General features: G+C 39.0%; 1 protein-coding gene across 1 annotated transcript in view; it reads right to left on the reverse strand.

Annotated features, from left to right (window-relative positions):
• The window catches only part of CNTNAP2 (contactin associated protein 2), a 2,220,467-nt gene that overhangs the window by 870,596 nt on the left and 1,325,949 nt on the right, over positions 1 to 23,922 (reverse strand). The window contains exon 12 of the mRNA XM_070460949.1: positions 14,258 to 14,364. Within this exon, the coding sequence (XP_070317050.1) occupies positions 14,258 to 14,364 (107 nt within the window). The remainder of the gene's footprint in view (positions 1 to 14,257; positions 14,365 to 23,922) is intronic.

Here is a 23,922-nt window from a genome sequence, read left to right on the forward strand (position 1 = left end):
TCATTGGGCACATTTTTTTTTTTTTTACAGCTTAAAATCTGGTGTTTATTAAATGTGCACAATATTTGGATATAATTGGCATTTTAAAAAAATCAGCAATGCCCATTACAAATAACTTATTTGGACAGCCTCAAAAATAATTGGTTAACCTTAAAATACTTAGCACATATTACAGGCTGGCTGGGCTCTAGGGATAAAATCATAGATAGAACCTGGCACTACCTATTCTCAGGTGGTACAGCCCAGTGGAGAAGACAGACATTATCAAAGAATAACAAATAATAAATGCAAAACCACAGCCATCACTAATAGTAAGAGGAAGAGCTATATCCTTGAACTAAGAGGATTTGGCCTAATTGATTTCATGGAAAGCTTCCCTAAGAAGGTGACTACTGAACTGAGATATCGAGGATGACTAGGAATATACCAAGCAAAGCAGAGAGAGAAAGTGCAAAAGACCAGCGGTTGTGGTAATGGGAGGGGAGAGGGAATAGTGCAAGGATACAAGGCACGTATGGAAAGCTGAAAGGAGGCCAGTGGGCCCAGCGGGGAGACAGGGCGGAAAAGCACAGCCCACAATCCAGGTTAAAGACACAGTCATACTGAGTTCAGTTCAGTTCAGTTCAGTTCAGTCACTCAGTCGTGTCCGACTCTTTGTGACCCCATGAACCGTAGCACACCAGGCCTCCCTGTCCATCACCAGCTCCCAGAGTCCACCCAAACCCATGTCCATTGAGTTGGTGATGCCATCCAACCATTTCATCCTCTGTCATCCCCTTCTCCTCCTGCCTTCAATCTTTCCCAGCATCAGGGTCTTTTCTAATGAGTCAGCTCTTTGCATCAGGTGGCCCAAAGTATTGGAGCTTCAGCTTCAACATCAGTCCTTCCAATGAACACCCAGGACTAATCTCCTTTAGGATGGACTGGTTGGATCTCCTTGCAGTCCAAGGGAGTGTCAAGAGTCTTCTCCAACACCACAGTTCAAAAGCATCAATTCTTCTGCACTCAGCTTTCTTTATAGTCAAATTCTCACATCCATACATAACGACTGGAAAAACCATAGCCTTGACTAGATGGACCTTTGTTGGCAAAGTAATGTCTCTGCTTTTTAATATGTTGTCTACGTTGGCCATAACTTTCCTTCCAAGGAGTAAGCATCTTTTAATTTCATGGCTATAATCACCATCTGCAGTGATTTTGGAGCCCAGAAAAATAAAGTCAGCCACTGTTTCCCCATCTATTTGCCAGGAATTGATGGGACCGGATGCTATGATCTTAGTTTTCTCAATGTTGAGCTTTAAGCAAACTTTTTTACTCTACCTTGTAAGCCAACTGAACTTACAGCTGAAGGATGGATTCCAGTTCCACAAGGCCATTAATCCGCCCAATGACTGCCAGCCTTTTTTTTTTTTTTTTTGGTAAGAAAATTCAAATTCCAAATTGTCTTCATTGGTGTCTAAATTTGTGGTAGTTCCAAATGGATGGTGGGATCAAACATTCTTGTGCCAACAAGTCTAGGATTTATGCCCTAGGTTAGTGTGACTTTTGGCAGATAGGAACAATTTCTTTTTAAAAAGTTACACTTTGAATTAAGTTACTTATGGACATAATGGATTATAAATAACATGTTGTGAGCTACTGAAAACCACTTCACTTTTTATGTGTGCAGTAATAAGGTGCAGTATAATTCATGGTTTACAAATTTATAGACCCAGAGTCATAGCTCCAGAATGGAGCATGTAGAATCATTTACTTTTAAAAATGAATTTATTTTATTCATTTGTTTTCCCAGGAGGAGCCTGTGCTGTCTTCATTGCTGTGCTTGGGTTTTCTCTAGTTCCAGTGAGCAAGGGCTACTCTTTGTTGCAGTGTGTGGGCTCCTTATTGCAGGGGCTTCTCTTGTTGTAGAGCACGGACCCTTAGAGAGCATGGCTTCGATAGTTGCAGCTCACGGGCTCAGTAGTTGTGATGCACAAACCTAGTTGCTCCGAGGTGTCTGGAATCTTCCTGGACTAGGGAACCCGTGTCTTCTGCACTAGCAGGTGGGTTCTTATCCGCTGCACCGCCAGGGAAGTCCTAGAATAGTTTCTTTTTAAATTTCAGTTTTCCTTCTAGAATTGGCTATGGAATAATTTACTTTTGCATTTCTGTGGCAACACCAATACCTCTTTCTTTTTAGTATTTCTGAACTCAGAAATCACGCAATTTCAGAATCAGAAGAGATCCCCAGAGACCATTAGTTTGCCTCCTCTTACTTCCTCTGGAAACTACCATGTCTATCCATCTGGGCAAGGTGAAAGTCTTCCCTTTAATAAAAAGATATCTGGGAAAATATTTCCTCTCAGAATGAAGGTCTGGCATGTGGCAATTCTCGCAGAGTTCCACCCCAAAATGTTGCTTGTATTTGTCAAATATCCTCTTGTACTTGTGAAAATAGTCACAAGTTTTCATATGATTGAGGATATTCTGGGAGTTTTTAGGGCAATTCCCTATAGGGGACTAATTGTGTATGTAAGAATGACTGGAACTTCAGCAGCATGAGAAAAATTATCTGCTAAGCCCTGAGATAAGGAATAGGTTTCTGAATTAATTTATGCAAACTAGAGCCATAAATATGAAATGTAAAGAACACATGTGAAAAAATGGGATGATAATTAGATCATAAAAAGCATTTGATATATCAGAATGTAAGCTTGGAGACTGAAAAGGGCAATCTATCTGGCATCACTAGGAGAAAAAGACTGTAAATACAATCATGTAGTTTTGCTCAAAATTCATATACTTTTGAGGGAGCAAAAGAGTAATAAGTCAACATAAGCAAATAAACTATCAATATCTAATATGATCAGTCTACTCTTTGCATCATGGTTTTATGATTTGATACGCTACCACTTAGTGCCTAGAGATTTACTGAGAATGGAATACCTGCATAGGAGATCACACTAGTTGTAAAGAACATGCCTGCCAATGCAGGAGACATAAGAGAGGTGTGTTCGATCCCTGAGTCAGGAAGATTCCCTGGAGGAGGGCATGGCAGCCCACTCCAGTATTCTTGCCTGGAGAATCCCAAGGACAGAGGAGCCTGGCGGGCTACAGTCCACAGGGCTGCAAACAGCTGGACCCGACTGGAGTGACTTAGCACGCATGAAACTGCAACGACATATCTGCATTTCGTCATAAACTAGCATCTTTAGTTTGGGGACAAGAAAAAGAAAAAAATTCTTCTCTCTTTTTTGCCATCTGTGGCTTTCCCTGTGAGATTTCCTCACTCAGATTATGACACCTTGACTCCTCCAGGGAGTGGTTTGTAAATGACAATCCTCTGAGCCCCATATAGAATTTATTTGAAAATTAATTCCTCCATATATAAGCAACAAATGAACAGATACAGGTCTAAGACATACCAAATAACTTTTAATGTCATTCAATTCTTCTGGGGGAAAAAAAAAAAAAACACCTGGAAACTAATCGTTCACTGCAAGCCCAAATCTGCCATGGAAACAATAGCAAACAGTTAATAGCAGCAAGAAATTACAGGACAGATTGTGTGACAATTATTAGTATAGAAATTCAGAGCAAAGGGATGATTGTTCCAAGGGGATGAAATGGCAATAATTTATTGAGAACTAACATGTGCTAAAGGGTTTCTCTGGTGGCTCAGTGGTAAAGAATCCACCTGCCAATGCAGGAGATGCAGGTTCGATCCCTGGGTTGGGAAGATCCCCTGGAGAAGGAAATGGAACCCCACTCCAGCATTTGTGCCTGGAGAATCCCATGGACAGAGGAGCCTGGTGGGAGACAGTCCACGGGGTCACAGAGTGGACATGACTTAGTGACTAAACAACAGCAACATGCCCTATGGCCCTTCTCATTGTTCTCCACAAATTATCCCATTCAGTCTCACAACGGCCTAATGAGATGGTAGTGCTACTAACCTCAATTCACAAAAAAGAAAACCGAAGGTCAGAGGGTTTCAGTGGTCATGGTTGCAAGTAAGTTGATCCAAGTTCAAACTCAGGCAGTGTGACCTGTCTGAAGGGTTTTGAGGCTTTATCTTGGGCTTCAGCCACCTGGCAACCAGGGGTTACCCAAAAAAGAGCTTTCTCATCCCAAGCCCAGCCTTGGCCTGGGTAGAAAATGTGTTAAATGGTAACCGAACTGTAATGTCTGATGCGCTCCTAAACATAGATTTACTAAACTTCAGACTTTGGTTAGCTGTTTTTACCTTTTCAAACTAGTACTATTTACAAATGTCCATAGCTCGTTTTCTTTTCCTTTCTTTTTTTTTAACGTTTGTTTTGCACAGGGGTGTGGCCTACTAACAATGTTGTGATAATTTCAGGTGAAGAGTGAAGAGACTCAGCCATACATAGGCAGCCACAGCTCCTTTTCAAAAGGTCTTTCACCAGATATAATGAGGGAAAAGCTTAATAACGCTAACAGAGTTCAAAACCACAGAATCAGCTCCTGGAAATCTCAGGTCTTTGACTCACAGAACTGTAAGAGACCTCAGGAGCCATTCAGCTGACAGAGGAGCTAAGAATGTCCAAGAGAAGTGAAATGACTTCCTACAAAGGCAGCCAGCATGGTAACCTCACAGCCGTCATTAGAAGCCAGGGTGGTCATCGACTATGTAAGAATTCCAAATTATTCATTCTGTATCAAACTGAAGGACATATATTTTATAATTTTCACGGTATTATGTGTGGAGCCAGACCCTCCCAATTTTTAACTAGTCCATGGGAGTAACCAAGAGATATGTCAAGTCTTTTAGCTTATTTGGCAGCACGCTCCATTCTATAAGCCACAAGATATATTTTTCATAACAAAATTGTATTCAATCTGTCCTTTCCTGAATTATGCAGGATGGTCTTCCAGCCTCTGTTTATCCACACATATGAGTTTCAACATTTCCACCTTATTTGGGGAAGACAACAAGCGATCAGGAAATTGTTAGAAGTGAATGATTCTACTTTTGTAGATATAAAAATTAAATCAGAGATGAGTAGAATGAGCAGCAGGGAAGAGGTAATTCCCTCTATTATTTATATTATTTTTTATATTTTGTTAGAGCCCTGAGTTCATCTGAATGGGAAGGACCAATTTCAGAGGTCTAAACTGCATGGCTTATTCAAATGTTTGGCTTTCTCAGGACAACCTGAGGGACAGGAGCCTTGGGGCTTGTAGAAGAGGTGAGAGCAAGGCCCCAGGGCACTGATATAGACCAGCAGGGGACAAGATGATCCGTGAGAACTTTCCAGGGGTAGGGATGGCTGAAGAAATTAAAGACTTGTAGTGGGTAAAATCCTTGTGCTGTGATATACTGCTATAAGGGCAAACCTGAACAAGGTGCTCAGCATCTGGGGGGGAAGTTGTCCACACGTAGGGTGAGCAAGGCGGAGAAAACAACAGCCACAGACGGAAGCAGGAGAGGCAGGGCAGAGGACTGTGCTTATTGGATAACATCAATGCTAACATTTACAAGGAACAGGAAGCTTTACAGATATTTCTGCTTACATTTTAAAATTCATTGACCACATTTTATTTCTTGGCTGCATCGCCTGGCAAGCAGAGCATCTAAGTTCCCTGATGGGGGATCAAACCCGTTCAACTCCTGGGAATTCCCTCCCTTATAACTTCCCAGGAGACCCAAATGAAATGCTCTTAGGACATTTCTAATACTTGGAGTTGTTAACTCAAAAAAAAAAAAAAAAGAAAAGAAATAAAAAAACCCTCAAATACTCAACCAGTCATGTATCTAAATTTTCTTTAAAAATTAACATTTTGGGGGGAGGAGCCAAGATGGCGGAGGAATAGGACGGGGAGACCACTTTCTCTCCTACAAATTCATCGAAAGAACAATTGAACGCTGAGCAAATTTCACAAAACAACTTCTGATCGCTAGCAGAGGACATCAGGCACCCAGAAAAGCAGCCCATTGTCTTCGAAGGGAGGTAGGACAAAATATAAACGATAAAAAGAGAGACAAAAGAGCTAGGGGCGGAGACCCGTCCCGGGAAGGGAGTCTTAATAGAGGAAGTTTCCAATAACCAGGAAACCCTCGCGCTGGCGGGTCTGAGGGAAGTTTTCAAATCTCGGAGGGCAAGCTAACTGGGAGGAAAAATTAAATAAGGCCCACAGATTACGTGCCTAAAAGCAACTCCCAGCAGAAAAGTACCCCAGACTCCCGCACACGCCACCAACAAGTGGGGGCAGAACGGAGAGGAGCGGGTGGCATTGCTTAGGGTAAGGACCAGGCCCGGAGGCCCTGAGAGCAATCAGAGGGAGCTCTTTTAAACTGTGGGATAGCAAGGGAGAAAATTAACCGGCCAAAACACACTGCCAGCCGTTAGCAAAACAAAGGGACTGAGAAACTCCAGAGAAGAGCTAGCGGCAGCAGACCGGCCCATCCCCGCTGGAGGTAGAAGGCAGGGGGGAGGGGAAAGGGGCAAACTCAGCCCCAGAGAAGGCATCCCCTCCCACACTGCAAACAGGCCTCCAGCTTCTATCTAAAGACTTCCTGAGACTCTGGATGGTTGACATCCGCCCGGACGGTCACGGCTAGAGGCCAGCTCCTGAGAACAAACACAAGCCGCAGGCAGCTGACCAGCAACCAGCGTGCGGAAATTGAGGCTGGGGCCGCGGCGGGGAAAGGGTGCGCCGCACCTGGGCATAGTGCGCTCGTCAAGCCCCTGGCTGCCTGAGCCGCTCAGGCTGGGGAAGGCACAAAAGGCAGGCGCAACCGAATCCGTGCTTTTGTGGAGTACCCGCATGCAACGCAGGGCACGCTCCCTATAGAGCAGCCGGGAGCCTGAGCAGTGTAGACGGGGAAAGCACAGACACCAGTGAGCGGGGCAAACCCGGTGTGGCTGGAACACGGTGAGTGCTATCCACACACAGCGATATCTGTCTGCAGCGCCCCGCCCTCGCCGTAACAGGACTGAACTAGCAAAACTAAATAAGAGATCACCTCGGCCGCCTGTGTCAGGGCAGAAATTAGACCGGTGCAACAGGTTAAAATCCCTGAAGGTAACACCGACTACACCGGAAGGGGCCTATAGATATTGAGAAGTGTAAGCTGGAAAGAGGAGCTATCTGAAATTGAACTGAACCCACACTGACCACAACAGCTCCAGAGAAATTCCTAGATATATATATATATATATATATATATTTTTTTTATTAAAATTTTTCTTTCTTTCCTTTTTTTAAATTTTTTAAAATATTTTCCCTTTTATTTTCTTTTAAAATTCCCTATTACTCCCCCATTACTCCTCAACTTTCATTTTCATATATTTTTATGATTTTTTTAATTAGGGGAAAATTTTTTTTCTTTTTTTTTCTTGTTTTTTCTTTTACTTCTTTTTCTCTCCTATTTCCTTTTAAAGTCCTCTAATACTCCTCATATTATTCCTTAATTTTCATTTTCATTTCACTATAACCTTGCAAAAAAAAAAAAGAGAGAAAAGCCCTATTTTTACACCGAACTTCATATATATTTCTAAATTTTTTTGTGTGTTTTTGTTTTTGTTTTTAAATATTGTATTTCAAAGAGTCTAGGTTAGATTTTTAATCTTTGTTTTTCAGTATGTGATATAAATTTTGGACATTTAAGAATCCAATATTCAGTTCCCATTTCTATTCAGGAGTGTGTTGATTACTCTCTCCCACTTTTGACTCTCTGTTTTCTACCTCAGAGCACCTCTATTTCCTCCTTTCCCCTTCTCTTCCCAATCCAATTCTGTGAATCTTTGTGGGTGTCTGGGCTACAGAGAACACTTTGGGAACAGACAACTGCGTAGATCTGTCTCTCTCCTCTTGAGTCCCCCTTTTTCTCCTCCTGCTCACCTCTATCTCCTTCCTCCCTCTCCTCTTCTTCATGTAACTCTGTGAACCTCTCTGCTTGTCCCTCACAGTGGAGAATCTTTTCACCATTAACCTAGAAGTTTTATTATCAGTGTTGTATAGTTGGAGAAGTCTTGAGACTACTGGAACAAAAAACTGAAATCCAGAGGCAGGAGACTTAAGCCCCAAACCTGAGAAAACCAGAAAACTCCTGACTACACCCCAAGACACATATTAATCAAAATAACAAAGATCAAACACAAAGAACAAATATTAAAAGCAGCAAGGGAGAAACAACAAATAACACACAAAGGGATTCCCATAAGGATAACAGCTGATCTATCAATAGAAACCCTTCAGGCCAGAAGGGAATGGCAGGACATACTTAGAGTAATGAAAGAGAATAACCTACAACCTAGATTACTGTACCCAGCAAGGATCTCATTCAGATATGAAGGAGAACTCAAAAGCTTTACAGACAAGCAAAAGCTGAGAGAATTCAGCACCACCAAACCAGCTCTTCAACAAATGCTAAAGGATCTTCTCTAGACAGGAAACACAGAAAGGTTGTATAAACGCGAACCCCAAACAACAAAGTAAATGGCAACGGGACCATACCTATCAATAATTACCTTAAATGTAAATGGGTTGAATGCCCCAACCAAAAGACAAAGGCTGGCTGAATGGATATAAAAACAAGACCCCTATATATGCTGTCTACAAGAGACCCACCTCAAAACAAGGGACACATACAGACTAAAAGTGAAGGGCTGGAAAAAAATATTTAACGCAAATGGAGACCAAAAGAAAGCAGGAGTTGCAATACTCGTATCAGATAAAATAGACTTTCAAATAAAGGCTGTGAAAAGAGACAAAGAAGGACACTACATAATGATCAAAGAATCAGTCCAAGAAGAAGATATAACAATTATAAATATATATGCACCCAACATAGGAGCACCGCAATATATAAGGCAAACGCTAACGAGTATGAAAGAGGAAATTAATAGTAACACAATAATAGTGGGAGACTTTAATACCCCACTCACAACTATGGATAGATCAACTAAACAGAAAATGAACAAGGAAACACAAACTTTAAAGGACACAATGGACCAGCTAGACCTAATTGACATCTATAGGACGTTTCACCCCAAAACAATCAACTTCACCTTTTTCTCAAGTGCACACGGAACCTTCTCCAGAATAGACCACATCCTGGGCCATAAATCTAGTCTTGGTAAATTCAAAAAAATTGAAATCACTCCAGTCATCTTTTCTGACCACAGTGCAGTAAGATTAGATCTCAATTACAGGAAAAAAATTATTAAAAATTCAAACATATGGAGGCTAAACAACACGCTTCTGAATAACCAACAAATCATAGAAGAAATAAAAAAAGAAATCAACATATGAATAGAAATGAATGAAAATGAAAACACAACAACCCAAAATCTATGGGACACTGTAAAAGCAGTGCTAAGGGGAAGATTCATGGCATTACAGGCCTACCTCAAGAAACAAGAAAAAAGTCAAATAAATAACCTAACTCTACACCTAAAGCAACTAGAGAAGGAAGAAATGAAGAACTCCAGGGTGAGTGGAAGGAAAGAAATCTTAAAAATTAGGTCACTTTAAAGAGACCATAGCAAAAATCAACAAAGCTAAAAGCTGGCTTTTTGAAAAAATAAACAAAATTGACAAACCATTAGCAAGACTCATTAAGAAACAAAGGGAGAAGAACCAAATTAACAAAATTAGAAATGAAAATGGAGAGATCACAACAGACAACACTGAAATACAAAGGATCATAAGAGACTACTACCAGCAGCTCTATGCCAATAAAATGGACAACTTGGAAGAAACGGACAAGTTCTTAGAGAAGTATAACTTTCCAAAACTGAACCAGAAAGAAATAGAAGATCTTAACAAACCCATCACAAGCAAGGAAATTGAAACTGTAATCAGAAATCTTCCAGCAAACAAAAGCCCAGGACCAGACGGCTTCACAGCTGAATTCTACCAACAATTTAGAGAAGAGCTAACACCTATCTTACTCAAACTCTTCCAGAAAATTGCAGAAGAAGGTAAACTTCCAAACTCATTCTATGAGGCCACCATCACCCTAATTCCAAAACCAGACAAAGATGCCACAAAAAAAGAAAACTACAGGCCAATATCACTGATGAACATAGATGCAAAAATCCTTAACAAAATTCTAGCAAACAGAATCCAACAACATATTAAAAAAATCATACACCATGACCAAGTGGGCTTTATCTCAGGAATGCAAGGATTCTTTAATATCTGCAAGTCAATCAATGTAATACACCACATTAACAAATTGAAAGATAAAAACCATATGATTATATCAATAGATGCAGAAAAAGCCTTTGACAAAATTCAACATCCATTTATGATTAAAACTCTCCAGAAAGCAGGAATAGAAGGAACATACCCCAACATAATAAAAGCTATATATGACAAACCCACAGCAAGCATTACTCTCAATGGTGAAAAATTGAAAGCATTTCCCCTAAAATCAGGAACAAGACAAGGGTGCCCACTCTCACCACTCCTATTCAACATAGTTTTAGAAGTGTTGGCCACAGCAATCGGGGCAGAAAAAGAAGTAAAAGGAATTCAGATAGGAAAAGAAGAAGTGAAACTCTCTCTGTTTGCAGATGACATGATCCTCTACATAGAAAACCCTAAAGACTCTACCAGAAAATTACTAGAGCTAATCAACGAATATAGTAAAGTTGTAGGATATAAAATTAACACACAGAAATCCCTTATTTCCTATACACTAACAATGAGAGAACAGAAAGAGAAATTAAGGAAACAATACCATTCACCACTGCAACAAAAAGAATAAAATACTTAGGAGTATATCTACCTAAAGAAACAAAAGACCTATACATAGAAAACTATAAATCACTGACGAAAGAAATCAAAGAGGACACAAACAGATGGAGAAATATACCGTGTTCATGGATTGGAAGAATCAATATTGTCAAAATGGCTATACTACCCAAAGCAACCTATAGATTCAATGCAATCCCTATCAAACTACCAACGGTATTTTTCACAGAACTAGAACAAATAATTTCACAATTTGTATGGAAATACAAAAAACCTCGAATAGCCAAAGTAATCTTGAGAAAGAAGAATGGAACTGGAGGAATCAACCTGCCTGACTTCAGACTATACTACAAAGCCACAGTCATCAAGACAGTACGGTACTGGCACAAAGACAGAAATATAGATCAACGGAACAGAATAGAAAGCCCAGAGACAAATCCACGAACCTATGGTCACCTTATCTTTGACAAAGGAGGCAAGGATATACAATGGAAAAAAGACAACCTCTTGAACAAGTGGTGCTGGGAAAACTGGTCAACCACCTGTAAAAGAATGAAACTAGAACACTTTCTAACACCATACACAAAAATAAACTCAAAATGGATTAAAGGTCTAAATGTAAGACCAGAAACTATAAAACTCCTAGAGGAGAACATAGGCAAAACACTCTCTGACATAAATCACAGCAGGATCCTCTATGACCCACTTCCCAGAATATTGGAAATAAAAGCAAAAATAAACAAATGGGACCTAATTAAACTTAAAAGCTTTTGCACAACAAAGGAAACTATAAGCAAGGTGAAAAGACAGTCCTCAGAATGGGAGAAAATAATAGCAAACGAAGCAACAGACAAAGGATTAATCTCAAAAATATACAAGCAACTCCTCCAGCTCAACTCCAGAAAAATAAATGACCCAATCAAAAAATGGGCCAAAGAACTAAACAGACATTTCTCCAAGGAAGACATACAGATGGCTAACAAACACATGAAAAGATGCTCAACATCACTCATTATCAGAGAAATGCAAATCAAAACCACAATGAGGTACCATTACATGCCAGTCAGGATGGCTGCTATCCAAAAGTCTACAAGCAATAAATGCTGGAGAGGGTGTGGAGAAAAGGGAACCCTCTTACACTCTTGGTGGGAATGCAAACTAGTACAGCCACTATGGAAAACAGTGTGGAGATTTCTTAAAAAACTTAATAGAACTGCCATATGACCCAGCAATCCCACTTCTGGGCATACACACCGAGGAAGCCAGATATGAAAGAGACACGTGCACCCCAATGTTCATCGCAGCACTGTTTATAATAGCCAGGACATGGAAGCAACCTAGATGCCCATCAGCAGATGAGTAGATAAGGAAGCTGTGGTACATATACACCATGGAATATTACTCAGCCATTAAAAAGAATTCATTTGAGTCAGTTCTAATGAGATGGATGAAACTGGAGCCCATTATAGAGAGTGAAGTAAGCCAGAAAGACAAAGACCATTACAGTATACTAACACATATATATGGAATTTAGAAAGATGGTAATGATAACCCTATATGCAAAACAGAAAAAGAGACACAGATGTACAGAACAGACTTTTGGACTCTGTGGGAGAAGGCAAGGGTGGGATGTTTCAAGAGAACAGCATCGAAACATGTATATCATCTAGGGTGAAACAGATCACCAGCCCAGGTTGGATGTATGAGACAAGTGCTTGGACCTGATGCACTGGGAAGACCCAGAGGAATCGGGTGGAGAGGAAGGTGGGAGGGGGGATCAGGATAGGGAATACATGTAAATCCATGGCTGATTCATGTCAATGTATGACAAAACCCACTACAATATTGTAAAGTAATTAGCCTCCAACTAATAAAAATAAATGAAAAAAATTAACATTTTAAGTGTCTTTATTGTGTATTCAAAGAAATAAGCAGCTATAAAAAGTTATTTGCTTTTACATTAAATAGCAAAGTGGTCACTTAGATCAGAAGCACATGTAACCACCACCAATTTTCTTTAGTTAGAACTTCCATTTTTAACAAACCAGGTTGTCATAGTTAAAGGTGGCATTTATAGCACATGTAACACATTGTACACATTCTACTGGTGGAGTGAAAGTACTCAGTTTCATCAAAATTACTTAATTCATCATCAGATATCATACAACGAATGTCATAGGCTGAAAGTTAACATTTTGATGTGACTGAAAGTGTATAATTTTAGTTATAAGTCCTTTATTCTAATTAATTTTAATTTCAATCATTTTTGTTCTTTATTCATTGAAATATTTTTATATACCTATACATAAATCCCTTACAGAAAATGAATCTGCTAAGTGTCTTACCTCTCTTGTATATCTTCCTATCAATGTTAATTTTTCTAAGGGCTCTTTTTCTGTCTCTTTTTTTAAAATATCATCATAAACATATTAATAAGTGCAGCAAAATAAATTACAGATTTTTTTCTTAGTTGAGGTATTAAAATATACACTGAACACAATGTCTGATTGTACATTACTACTGAGTGACTGAACTGAACTGAGCATTACTACAAATAATTATATGAAGAGGATCAGAGAACACTTTTGAATTTTTACTGTCACCAGAACTCTGGTAATATTGTGCTTGCTATTGTCTTCTAAAAGTGAAGTGAAGAGAAAGCATTCTTTGTAATTAGAGGATTTAGATATTAGGTTTCATATGGAGAAAGGATTGAAGAAGACTCAATCTCTTTCCTCACTCCCTCTTACACACATACACACACACACAGACACACACTACATAATAGATGACCTTTCACGTATATGTTTTATGGCAAATCCGTCTTCAAAAGTGCTTAGCAAGCAGTTATGCATTATTGGAAAATTGACTTTACAATTATAAAATTAACATTTATCTTAATATTTTAATTGCAAAAATAAAAAATTTATTTAACTTTTCAGGATAAAGCTGTTATGTAAAACAAGGCACATTTATGTTTAAAAGTCATTTTTGCATGCTACTTTTTAGTTTTTGATATTAAAAAAAATTATAGTCTTGTGCTTTTATTTTAGATATGCAACTCCAATGGACTTAATTCCACTTTCCAGCTCATTTTTATGATCTAAAAAGTGTGGCCAAACATAGTAAAAGAACAGGAGACACTACTGTGCAGAAACTAAATGTTTAAATTACATTCTGTCTACCTCTCTGATGAACTAATAAATGAGAATCCAGTCAGAGACATCACAATAACACAATTTTCCAATCTATCTAGAAAAGACACAGCTTAGACACACAGAGGCACATACAAGATCAGCATTGCCATCTCAACTGTGTGTTTACAGAACATGGGAAAGGTTGGTACTTCTTTTTGAGTCATTAGGCTTGAGAGAATATATTTTGACAACTTGAATACTATTCTAGAAAAGCAGCAATAAAATCTGAGTGCTTCACAATCAAGTGATTGACTATGTGGATTATTCAGGTTGCTGGGCTTAAAATCGTAGCTGAAGACCTGGTATTCTCATGCAATTACACGTTTAAAGTGAGATAAATTGGCACTCACAGTTGTGGCAGGTGGCCCCACTGTATCCAGTCTCATCGCAAGTGCATTTGAAGCTGTCCCACGTTTGAGAGCACTTCCCACCATGCTCACAGTGATTGGGCACACATCTGTCAGAGAAAGAGACAAACAGAAATAAACCAGCAAGCAAATGAGATTTATGAGTAGCCAAATTCCAAGCTGTCTGGGCAATATATCATTTCAATGCCAGGTTGCCTTAACAAGGCAATTAATCCTTGTTAGTTTAAGCAGATTAATATGATTCATGATGGAAGGTGCCAAACACACAAAAGATGATGTATCACAGTCTTGGTGTTTCCCATTTTTGAGTAAACAGTAGAAATTAACAAACAGTTGAGAGATTCATTTGCATATCATAGATTCATTTTATTTTCTTTTGTACAAAGACAAAGACACCAGTTAAATTTCCTCCCTGTGAGAGACGGAACATAAGCCATCTTGTTTTCTGTACTATCCTGTATCAAAGCCAATAGTACCAAGTCAGAAAGGCTTTTGTTTTTTGTGTGTTTTCTGTAAGAGCAATTTGAGTTTCTGAAATGGTCATAACAAATAGAATGGACTAGCCTTATAAGAAAAGATTTCTAAATCTTCCTTACCCCGTCTCCTATGCCCTTCTGGCTAAGAAAAACCATCTATGTAACAAGGTAGTAAGTATAATATCGGGGAAAAATACAAGTTTGTATTCAAATCCTTGTTTTGCATTTCCTTGATGGCCAATTGTGATAATGTAATTTAATCTTTCTAAGCTTTAATATTCTCATTTGAAAAAATAGAGTAATTATACCTATCTGATAAATAGTTTTGAGGTTAGGAGATAAAAGTTCATAAAGTAGGTAATTAATTAATTAAAGTAGGTAATTAATAAGCAAGAAATAGAGGGCCAACAAGCAGAAGCTATGAATATCTAAACCACAGCTTGTAGGGCACAATTTTATACTTTGTATGTATACTAGACATAGTTAAGTTGGAATCTGTTCTGGAAAACTGTTTCAATAGCACAAATTATTTTCTTCTTATGTATTAGCATTCACAAAAAATTTCAAGATTTGAACGGGAAACTATCTAAAGCAGAAAAGTCCACCCATATTAAAAAGGCAGAACCCATAATAGTGGGTCACAGGTTGACTGATAGACAAACACCCTTCAAACATCAATAATCATAAAACCCTGGCAGTGTCTTGCTGTAAAATAGAATAGGACTGACCTCAGAGATACTATTCTCCATTCCCTGTTCTTAATTTACCATCAGCCATGCCTAAAACTACCCTAGCAGGGCATAGCCCAATTTATCATGAAATGCTGTTTCTCTCTAACTCTTTACAAATCTTTCATCAGGCAACAAACAATTATTGAGCACTGTGGGAAACAGAAGGTAAATAAGATTCTATTTGCTGCCTTTCAAGAGCTTAAGCCTAGAAAAGTAAAACACTGCATCCAGAAAAATCATAATATGAGGTGGAAATAAAAAGTGGCATGAGGTAGGGACAAGTAATGCACTATGGAGTTTCACATGAGGGATCTAGCTTACAATAAAGTGCTTCTAGTGGAGCCTCAATGAATAGACAGACTGTAAGGAAAGAAAATGAAGGGAAGAACATTATGAAGAGGAAAATACAGCACTGGAAGAGGATAATGATGGACTTTTAGGAGATGGGATGGAAAATTCACTCTACATTTAATAGGCACTTATATTCTATCTGAATATGGACTGGGTATTATTCAGGCTCCAAAGGTGTTTCTTCTCCAAAGACCCTATAACTCACATGAAGGTGGGAGATAAGATTGATGCAAAATGCAATAACAAGATGAATTTGATGTGTCATCAAAGCATATGAAATGTTACATCAATGTGGAGACTAGAGTAGTTATGGGTAAAATATAAATAAAGGGTCTAATAAAGTTAACAGCATTTCACTTGTGCCTTAAAAGAGGACTTGCATTTTTTGTAATTAAAATGTTAAAAACTGTTCCCAGCAGAGAACTCAAGAAAGCAGCAAGGAGGAGGCAGAACCATGATCAGTGGGTGGGTGCTCTAGGGTTGTTCAGGTCTATTGCCATAGCAACTTCCCTCTACAGGTGCACAAGCATAGACCTCAGCAGAAGGCATTCATATACAATAGTCCTGATTCTCCAGACCATGGGAGGAAGCAATGATACAGACACTCCAATATTACATAAAGCTAAAAATCATCCCTGATACTTAATTTGGGATTTCAGTACTTAAATGCCTTTGTGTGGTATGTTTACCTTCTAAATTGTTATGTTTAATAATAGCTCAGGCTAATAGTGAAAGTAATTTACATCAGCTCATTATATCAATTAATTCAGGGGGAAGTAGTACAGAGTGTACTGTGTCTCAAAGGAAAAGCTTGTGGGAATCTAAATGTGCTCTAAATAACATACAAATGAGAAAATCTACATCAAAATTATTAAAATAAAAAGATTGGTGTGCACTTACACACACACACAAGAACCATGTAATAGTCAAGTGAGATTAACTGAATATTTCTAAAATTCAGTATTAGGAATTTCTTTAAAAAATATATTTAATTCAAATAAAAATTTAATTTTATTAATGTTTGTTTCTTAAAATTTATATTTTTAAATCGGCATTATCCCTATGTTGATTACTAGCATTTTAATAGTTAATGGTGATAAATATTTTATTTCTAGATCAAGCTTATTCAAATATAATATATTTCAAACCATAATTTTTATCACTATATTAAAAAAGTGTTAGCAAAACACCATATGAATACAAAACAAAATATGAATTAACCTAGCTTCCCCATTTCTAATTATTTATGTGTTCTCTCACACTCTTATGGAACCATCTATTTATGCCCAATATACCACTGGGCTTCACAGGTGGTCACTAGCAGTAAAGAGCCCACCTGCCAAAACAGGTAGACTTAAGAGATGTAGGTTTCATCCCTGGGTTGGGAAGATCTCCTGGAGGAGGGCATGACAAGCCACGCCAGTATTCTCGCCTAGAGAATCTCATGGACAGAGGAACCTGGTAGGCTACAGCCCATAGGGTCTCAAAGAATAGAACACTACTAAATCAATGATGCACACACACTGGCACAATATACCATTATCACATTGTTTAGCTATTATTTGTTTGAGCATCCATCTCTTCTAAACTGTGAGATTCTTCAGTGAGGGATTCTGATCTTTTGTTTCTTAGCATGACAAGGTGTGTAGGTCATTCAGTAAATGCCTATTGACAGGCCGAAAGAATGGATGAACTCAATGTTAGAATTTACACCAAAGAACTGAAATAATTTCAGAGAAAACACCTCTTTCACTACAAGTGATATCGATTATTCCTATCTACGATTATAGTCTTACATCCAGACTCTTGCTCTGGTGAACTAATTATTTTAGTAGGTCACAGGAAATGTATAATTTGTTTCAGAGCATGTCCAAACTTGAGTTTGATTCACGTCAAAAATGAATCAAAATGATTTTGCTGCCACAACTTGAGAGCTACTTGACCAGGATGAGGAACATACGGGGGAGAAGCTGACAGCTGTCAATTTGCTGTGATCACGGGGCTCCAGGAGAAGAGGCTGCGTTCAGTTAACTCTGTGCCAAGGTTATTTGCAGCTGGCAAGCGCTGGGCCGCCAACCGGGCAGCCTGGGACACCCTGATCCTTCCTACACAGGGCCTCCGGCTGGAGGTGAGGGGTAGGGGGTCAGAGACCACCCCGGGGCTTGCGCAGCGGCTCCAGGGAGAGCCCAGAGGTGGAGGAACATCTGGCCCAGAGGTCTGGCCAGGCCTGCGGTGGCTGGCAGGCACTTAGGGAGACAGGACCACACGCTCATGGATGTCCAAGACTTGCACTTGAAAGACAGGATGAGGGCCACGGGCTGGGCAGGGTCCGGCCCCTTGGCCTCCCCTGGCTCGGCTGCCTCCCCTCGGCCGGCGTGGCCTTGCCTTCTGAGGGCGGCCATCAGGATCTTCTCGGGTTTGGGGCTCAGGATACCCGCTCCACGACACCACGCTTCTGCTTCATCTTGTACACCTGGCATCAGAGAGTCTTTCAGGCAGAATCCTCCTTTCAGTTGTGCCAATTCTTTCCAAAATGCTTTAGAACCCACAACCTATGCTTTGGAAGTTCAAATATATAACACACACTCAACATAAAGTCAATCAATATGAACAGAGTGGCTGTTTGGATGGATGCAAGAACTCTATCCAGGGTTATGCATGACAGGTGCAGTTTAGTTTACCCTGAGTATCTCTCTTATTTCTATGCTTGATTTTAATTGTAAAGCATTGCGAAAACTGGTGTTCAAAAATAAAACTGCAAATCGTACCAGATGTGTTTGTAGAAGCTCACTTTGTAGTCTATGTATACTATTTAAACAGGGATAGTGGAAGAAATTTTACTTCAAATCTAAAAAAATGTTAATCTGACAGCATAACTGAGTGCACTGGTAGCCTTCAAAGCATTTTTAAGGTGTGTTATTTTATTCTCTACAAATTAAAATACCTGTATTTATACTTCAAAATTTATTTTATTGAAATATACTTCATTTACAATGCTGTATTAATTTCTACACTACAGCAAAGTTATTCAGTTATTGTTGTTGTTCAGTCACCCAGTCGTGTGTGACTCTTTGCGATTCCATAGACTGCAGCCTGCAGTCCTCCCTGTCCTTCACTGTCTCCTGGAGTTGGCTCAGACTCATGTCCATGAGTCAATGATGCCATCCAACCAACTTATCCTGTGCCATCCCCTTCTGTTCCTGCCCTCAATCTTTCACAGCATCAGGGTCTTTTCCAATGAGTCAACTCTTTGCATCAGGTGGCCAAAGTATTGGAGCTTCAGCTTCAGCATCCGTCCTTTCAATGAACACCCAGAACTGATCTCCTTTAGGATGGACTGGTTGGATCTCCTTGCAGTCCAAGGGACTCTCAAGAGTCTTCTCCAACGTCACAGCTTGAAAGCATCAATTCTTCAGCACTCAGCTTTCTTTATGGTCCGGCTCTCACATCCGTACAAACTTTTTTAATATTCTTTTCCATTATGATGTATCACAGGATATTGGATATATTCCCTCTGCTATACAGTATGAACATGTTCATCCTTTGTACATGTGAGCTGCATCTGCTGATCCCAAACTCCCAGTCCATCCTTCCCCACCTCCTTTCCCCTTGGCAGTCACAAGCTTGTTCTCTCTATTGCTGACTCTGTTTCTGCTTCATAGATAAGTTCACTTGTGTCATATTTAAGGTGCTACTGTTGAGCATCTTCTCTTGTTGGCCACCTATTTTTCTTTTGAGAAACGTCTATTTATGCCTCCTACTCATAAAATAGTTTTAAATAAAATTAAAAGTTTTGCATTATCCTTATAATTCATGCAGCTGGTCAGAGGTCATGGTTTTAATTGTAAGCCTCCAGGGATTTCCAGTTTGCTACGTAGGATCTCAAAGAAGGAAGACACCAAGAGAAGAAACGGCCGGAGAACAGAGGGAACAGAGAGAAGACAGCATGTGGAAAGGGTAAATTTGATCTATGCGGCCATTTATCCTGAGACTGTACTTTTCTCATAGGCTCTCCTACCATGTTTATGTGATGCATTCGGAGTGACAACATAATAATCTCCTAATCTCAGTTAGTAGGTTTAAGGACTTCAGAATCTGACTATAGACCTCATGTAATTCATAGGAAGTAAACACAGTAAAGGCAGTTTCATTTCACCTTAAAATGAAATTCCCTGCTTTCAAACTCAGAGTCAGCTGAGGTTCTCAGGCTACTTTGTACTTGCACAGAGGCCAATACTAAGATACTTAACCTGCTTTCAGATTGCACAAATTTTACACCTAGACATTACATTTGCCATGTTCTAAACTTCTGGGAAAAAAATTCAGGTTACTTACACAATATTTTGTGAACTATTGAAAAATTATTTAAAGTGATTTATAAACTGCCATCTTAGCATAAATGAACTCCTGAATTTATGATTTTTCGCATTCAGTCAGTTCCCAGTTTCACTTCTGTTTATCAAGACAAGAAATTCATTTTGAAACTTTGGTTTCTTAAGTGCTGTTTTTCATACTCCTGGCTCTCAGAGCTATTTCCACTATCATGGCAGGGTTTTCTTCTGCATTACCTTCAATATTGATCTCAAAAATATTTTAGTACTTTTATTCTCACTCTAGTTAGATTTTAATTTTATTTGAAGGCATATTCTCTATGGAGTATATATTACTGCCTTATATTTATTCTGTTCAAACTGAAATTACATAGAGAAGTAATCATAATTTTAGGAACTAATTTAGTATTTCATTACTACATAACTTAGTTTTATAGTTGCATAACCAGAAAAGCTAATTTTATATTGATGGTGCTCCTTCAACAAGCATTTATTTATAGAAATATTTAAATATAGACATGGGCTTCCCAGGTGGTGCTAGTGGTAAAGAACCAGCCTGCCAATGCAAGAGACTCAAGAGACACAAGTTCAATGCCTGGGTCAGGAAGATCCCCTGGAGGAGGGCATGGCAGCCCACTCAGTATTCTGCCTGGAGAAACCCCATGGACAGAGGAGCCGGGGTCTTACATTCCACAGGGTCACAAAAACTCGGACATGACTGAAGCAACTGAGCACTCACTCACACACAAATGTGGAAATATTTACTCTGCTTCATAAAGTAGAAATTATGCCTAAAGAAAGTGTTAGTCAATCAGCCGTGCCCGGCTCTTTGAGACCCCATGGACTGCAGCCCACCAGGCTCCTCTGTCCATGAGATTTTCCAGGCAAGGATACTGGAGTGGGTTGCCATTTCCTTCTCCTATGCCTGAAACTTCCATTAAAAATTATCAGGTATCTTTGGTTCATATCTGTCTAAAAATTGTACATTTTTCCACTAATCATATAAATCATTAATTTTAGCCTTACAACATAAACACCTTAAGAATAATTTCTATTATAATAAATGTGAGTTTATTTTATTTGGTAATTTATTTTGAAATATAATTTTAAAATATGTTCCCCATAATTTTATGAATATAACATATTTTAAGACATTATAGGCTCATGGGAGGAGAGGGAGATGCAAGATCATTAGTTCCTTCACCTGTTTCCAGATTCTGGAACATTCTGTTTAACCTGAATGTACAACAGTAAGCTCTTTATAATCAGAACCTGCTCCAGTCACTCTAAAAGAAACTATGGAGAAACAAAGAATGAAGCAATTTTGTCCTTAAGAAATTGTACTCGCTTTTAAAAAATGTAATTAGCAAGTCAGGTCTCTCTATGCTTAATATTAAAAGCTTTGCTACAGGATTAAGGTGATATACCACTATTATATGAGTATACTGAGGTTTTATGGAAAAGTTCACTTCTTGAAAAGAAATATAGACTTAGCTTAGTCTGGAAAGTGGAGGAGCACCTTTCCACATGGAGGGAACCCAGGGGCCTGGACAAGTATGACAGTACAAAATGTGGATATGAAATAATGAATTGTCAAATTTGGCTAGAGAAGAAAGTCTGCCTTCAGGAGGGAGGGTAACAGCAGAAAGTGTGCATGCCTGGCCAAGCCCTTTCCCCTTTCTTCCTTCCTATCATCACCCTGATATTTTCAGGTATCTTCTCTCCTTCTCATGGCAGTACACTTTTGGAAGGGAGACTCTCCTAGTCTCCAGGAAACAAAAAGTAAAGAACCAGTCTTCTCAATGAAGTCAACAACATGTTGCATATTGTTCCCCAAATCTATGATCCCCTTCTCCTATGTGCATGCGTGAGTGCGTGCTAAGTCCGACTCTTTGTGACCCCATGGACTGTAGCCTTTCAGGCTCCTCTGTCCATGGGATTCTCCAGGCAAGGATAATCCAGTGGGTTGCCATTCTCTTCTCCAGGGGATCTTCCCAATCCAGGGATTGAACCTGCATCTCTTATCCCTCCTGCATTGGCAGACAGGTTCTTTACGCTAGTGCCACCTGGGAAGCCCCCTTCTCCTATAGCACTGAAATGAATTGCTGTAAGAAGTAAAGATACCATTCTCCAGCTCTTTGTACTTTAGGGGACAGGTGTTTTATTTTGTTTTGCCCTCCTGCCCTCCTTCCTGCAATGAATCCATGACGGTGAATGAGGCCTGGAGCAGGCATCTCAGAACGCGAGAGGATGGCACAGGAAAATTGTTAGGAGACTGGGCTCTGGGTAACATACCAGCCCTGAGCCACCTCTGCCAATCTTGTTAAGAAATAGAAGTGAGACAGGTGAGGTGATTTGGTCTTTATTGCAATAGCAGATATAGTCTAACTAATATAGACCTTCAGTTAATCTACCCTGAGGTTGACCTACATCTGGCTTTCTAATACACATTTGATAGCTACATTTAAGTCATTACGTGCTGCCTTATACTACTTTAAGTGTAAAGCAGCCTAAACAGCAAATATTAAATTTATGAACCTTGGCTTAGTTCAGGACATAGAGTGTGTTAATCACAAAGTTAAGGATTTTCCTGGAGAATACAGCCTTGTTTACTAGTTCAACATTTATTCATTGAGTGCCCATTATGTAGAATAATCTGTGATATTTAATTAAGCTTTCTTATAAAAAGTTTAGTTGCAAGAACTAGTATTTATGGGATATTGTATGAGGAGGCACAGGCCATCCATTCCCCAAGAGATTCTGAACTTTATCCACATGAAAATAGAAAGCAGACTATCAAAGAAATACATGGCAAAATTCTATTACTGTGAGCCCTAACAAGATGACTTTCAGTAATTTCGGGATTTAGGACATTTTTTTCTAGCAACAAGAGCCGTTGAAGACTCTTAAAAAATAACCTTACTTGGTAAATATGTATTTTAAGATATTAAGATAGTAAGATTATGCAGAATAGATTGGAGTGGAAAAACTAAAGGCAAAAAAAAAAAAAAAAAAAAACCCCACCGAAATAGCTGTTCTAATGTCCCAAGTAGAATATTATAAACTTCTGAAGTAGAATGAAACTGCAAAGAAGCAAAAGGATTAAAGAGACTATATTATTAGATGATTACTTGGAAATAAATCAAGCAAAAATGTCTCACACATTCTGTGTTTAGGAAACAGTGACAAACAGTGACATTTTCAGTTTGAGGTAATAACTTTTCTTATATAACCAAGGGTAGGCAAATTTCAAATGCTATCAGAAATTTTAAGATATTAACTTTTAAATTTAAATTCATAATTAAAAAAGTTTCCCAAAGGAGCTAAATTTAGAATGGTTGTGCCCAGGTGGTATTAGTGGTAAAGAATTTGCCTGCCAATGCAGGAGACTCAAAAGGCATGGGTTTTATTCCTGGATTGGGAAGATCTTCTGGAGAAGGAAATGGCAACCCACTCCAGTATTCTTGCCTGGAAAATTCCACGGATGGAGGAGCCTAGTGGGCCACAGTTCACAGGGTCACAAAGCGTTGGACAAGACTAAGCACACGCGTGCATGCACACACACACACACAGGCAAATCTTGTTAGGAGAATATTAGCATAAACATGCCTAATGAGAAATTATAAAAGTCATTAAAATTCTAAAATTTATGTGGAAAATATATTCAACAGCCAGGAATACTCTGAAATTGATGCATAACAGGGTAAGATGATTCCCAGTGAATAATAAAACACTAAGTGGGTCTATAATAAGAAGAA

Source organism: Odocoileus virginianus, chromosome 1 (assembly GCF_023699985.2).
Source record: "Odocoileus virginianus isolate 20LAN1187 ecotype Illinois chromosome 1, Ovbor_1.2, whole genome shotgun sequence".
Lineage (NCBI taxonomy): Eukaryota > Metazoa > Chordata > Mammalia > Artiodactyla > Cervidae > Odocoileus > Odocoileus virginianus.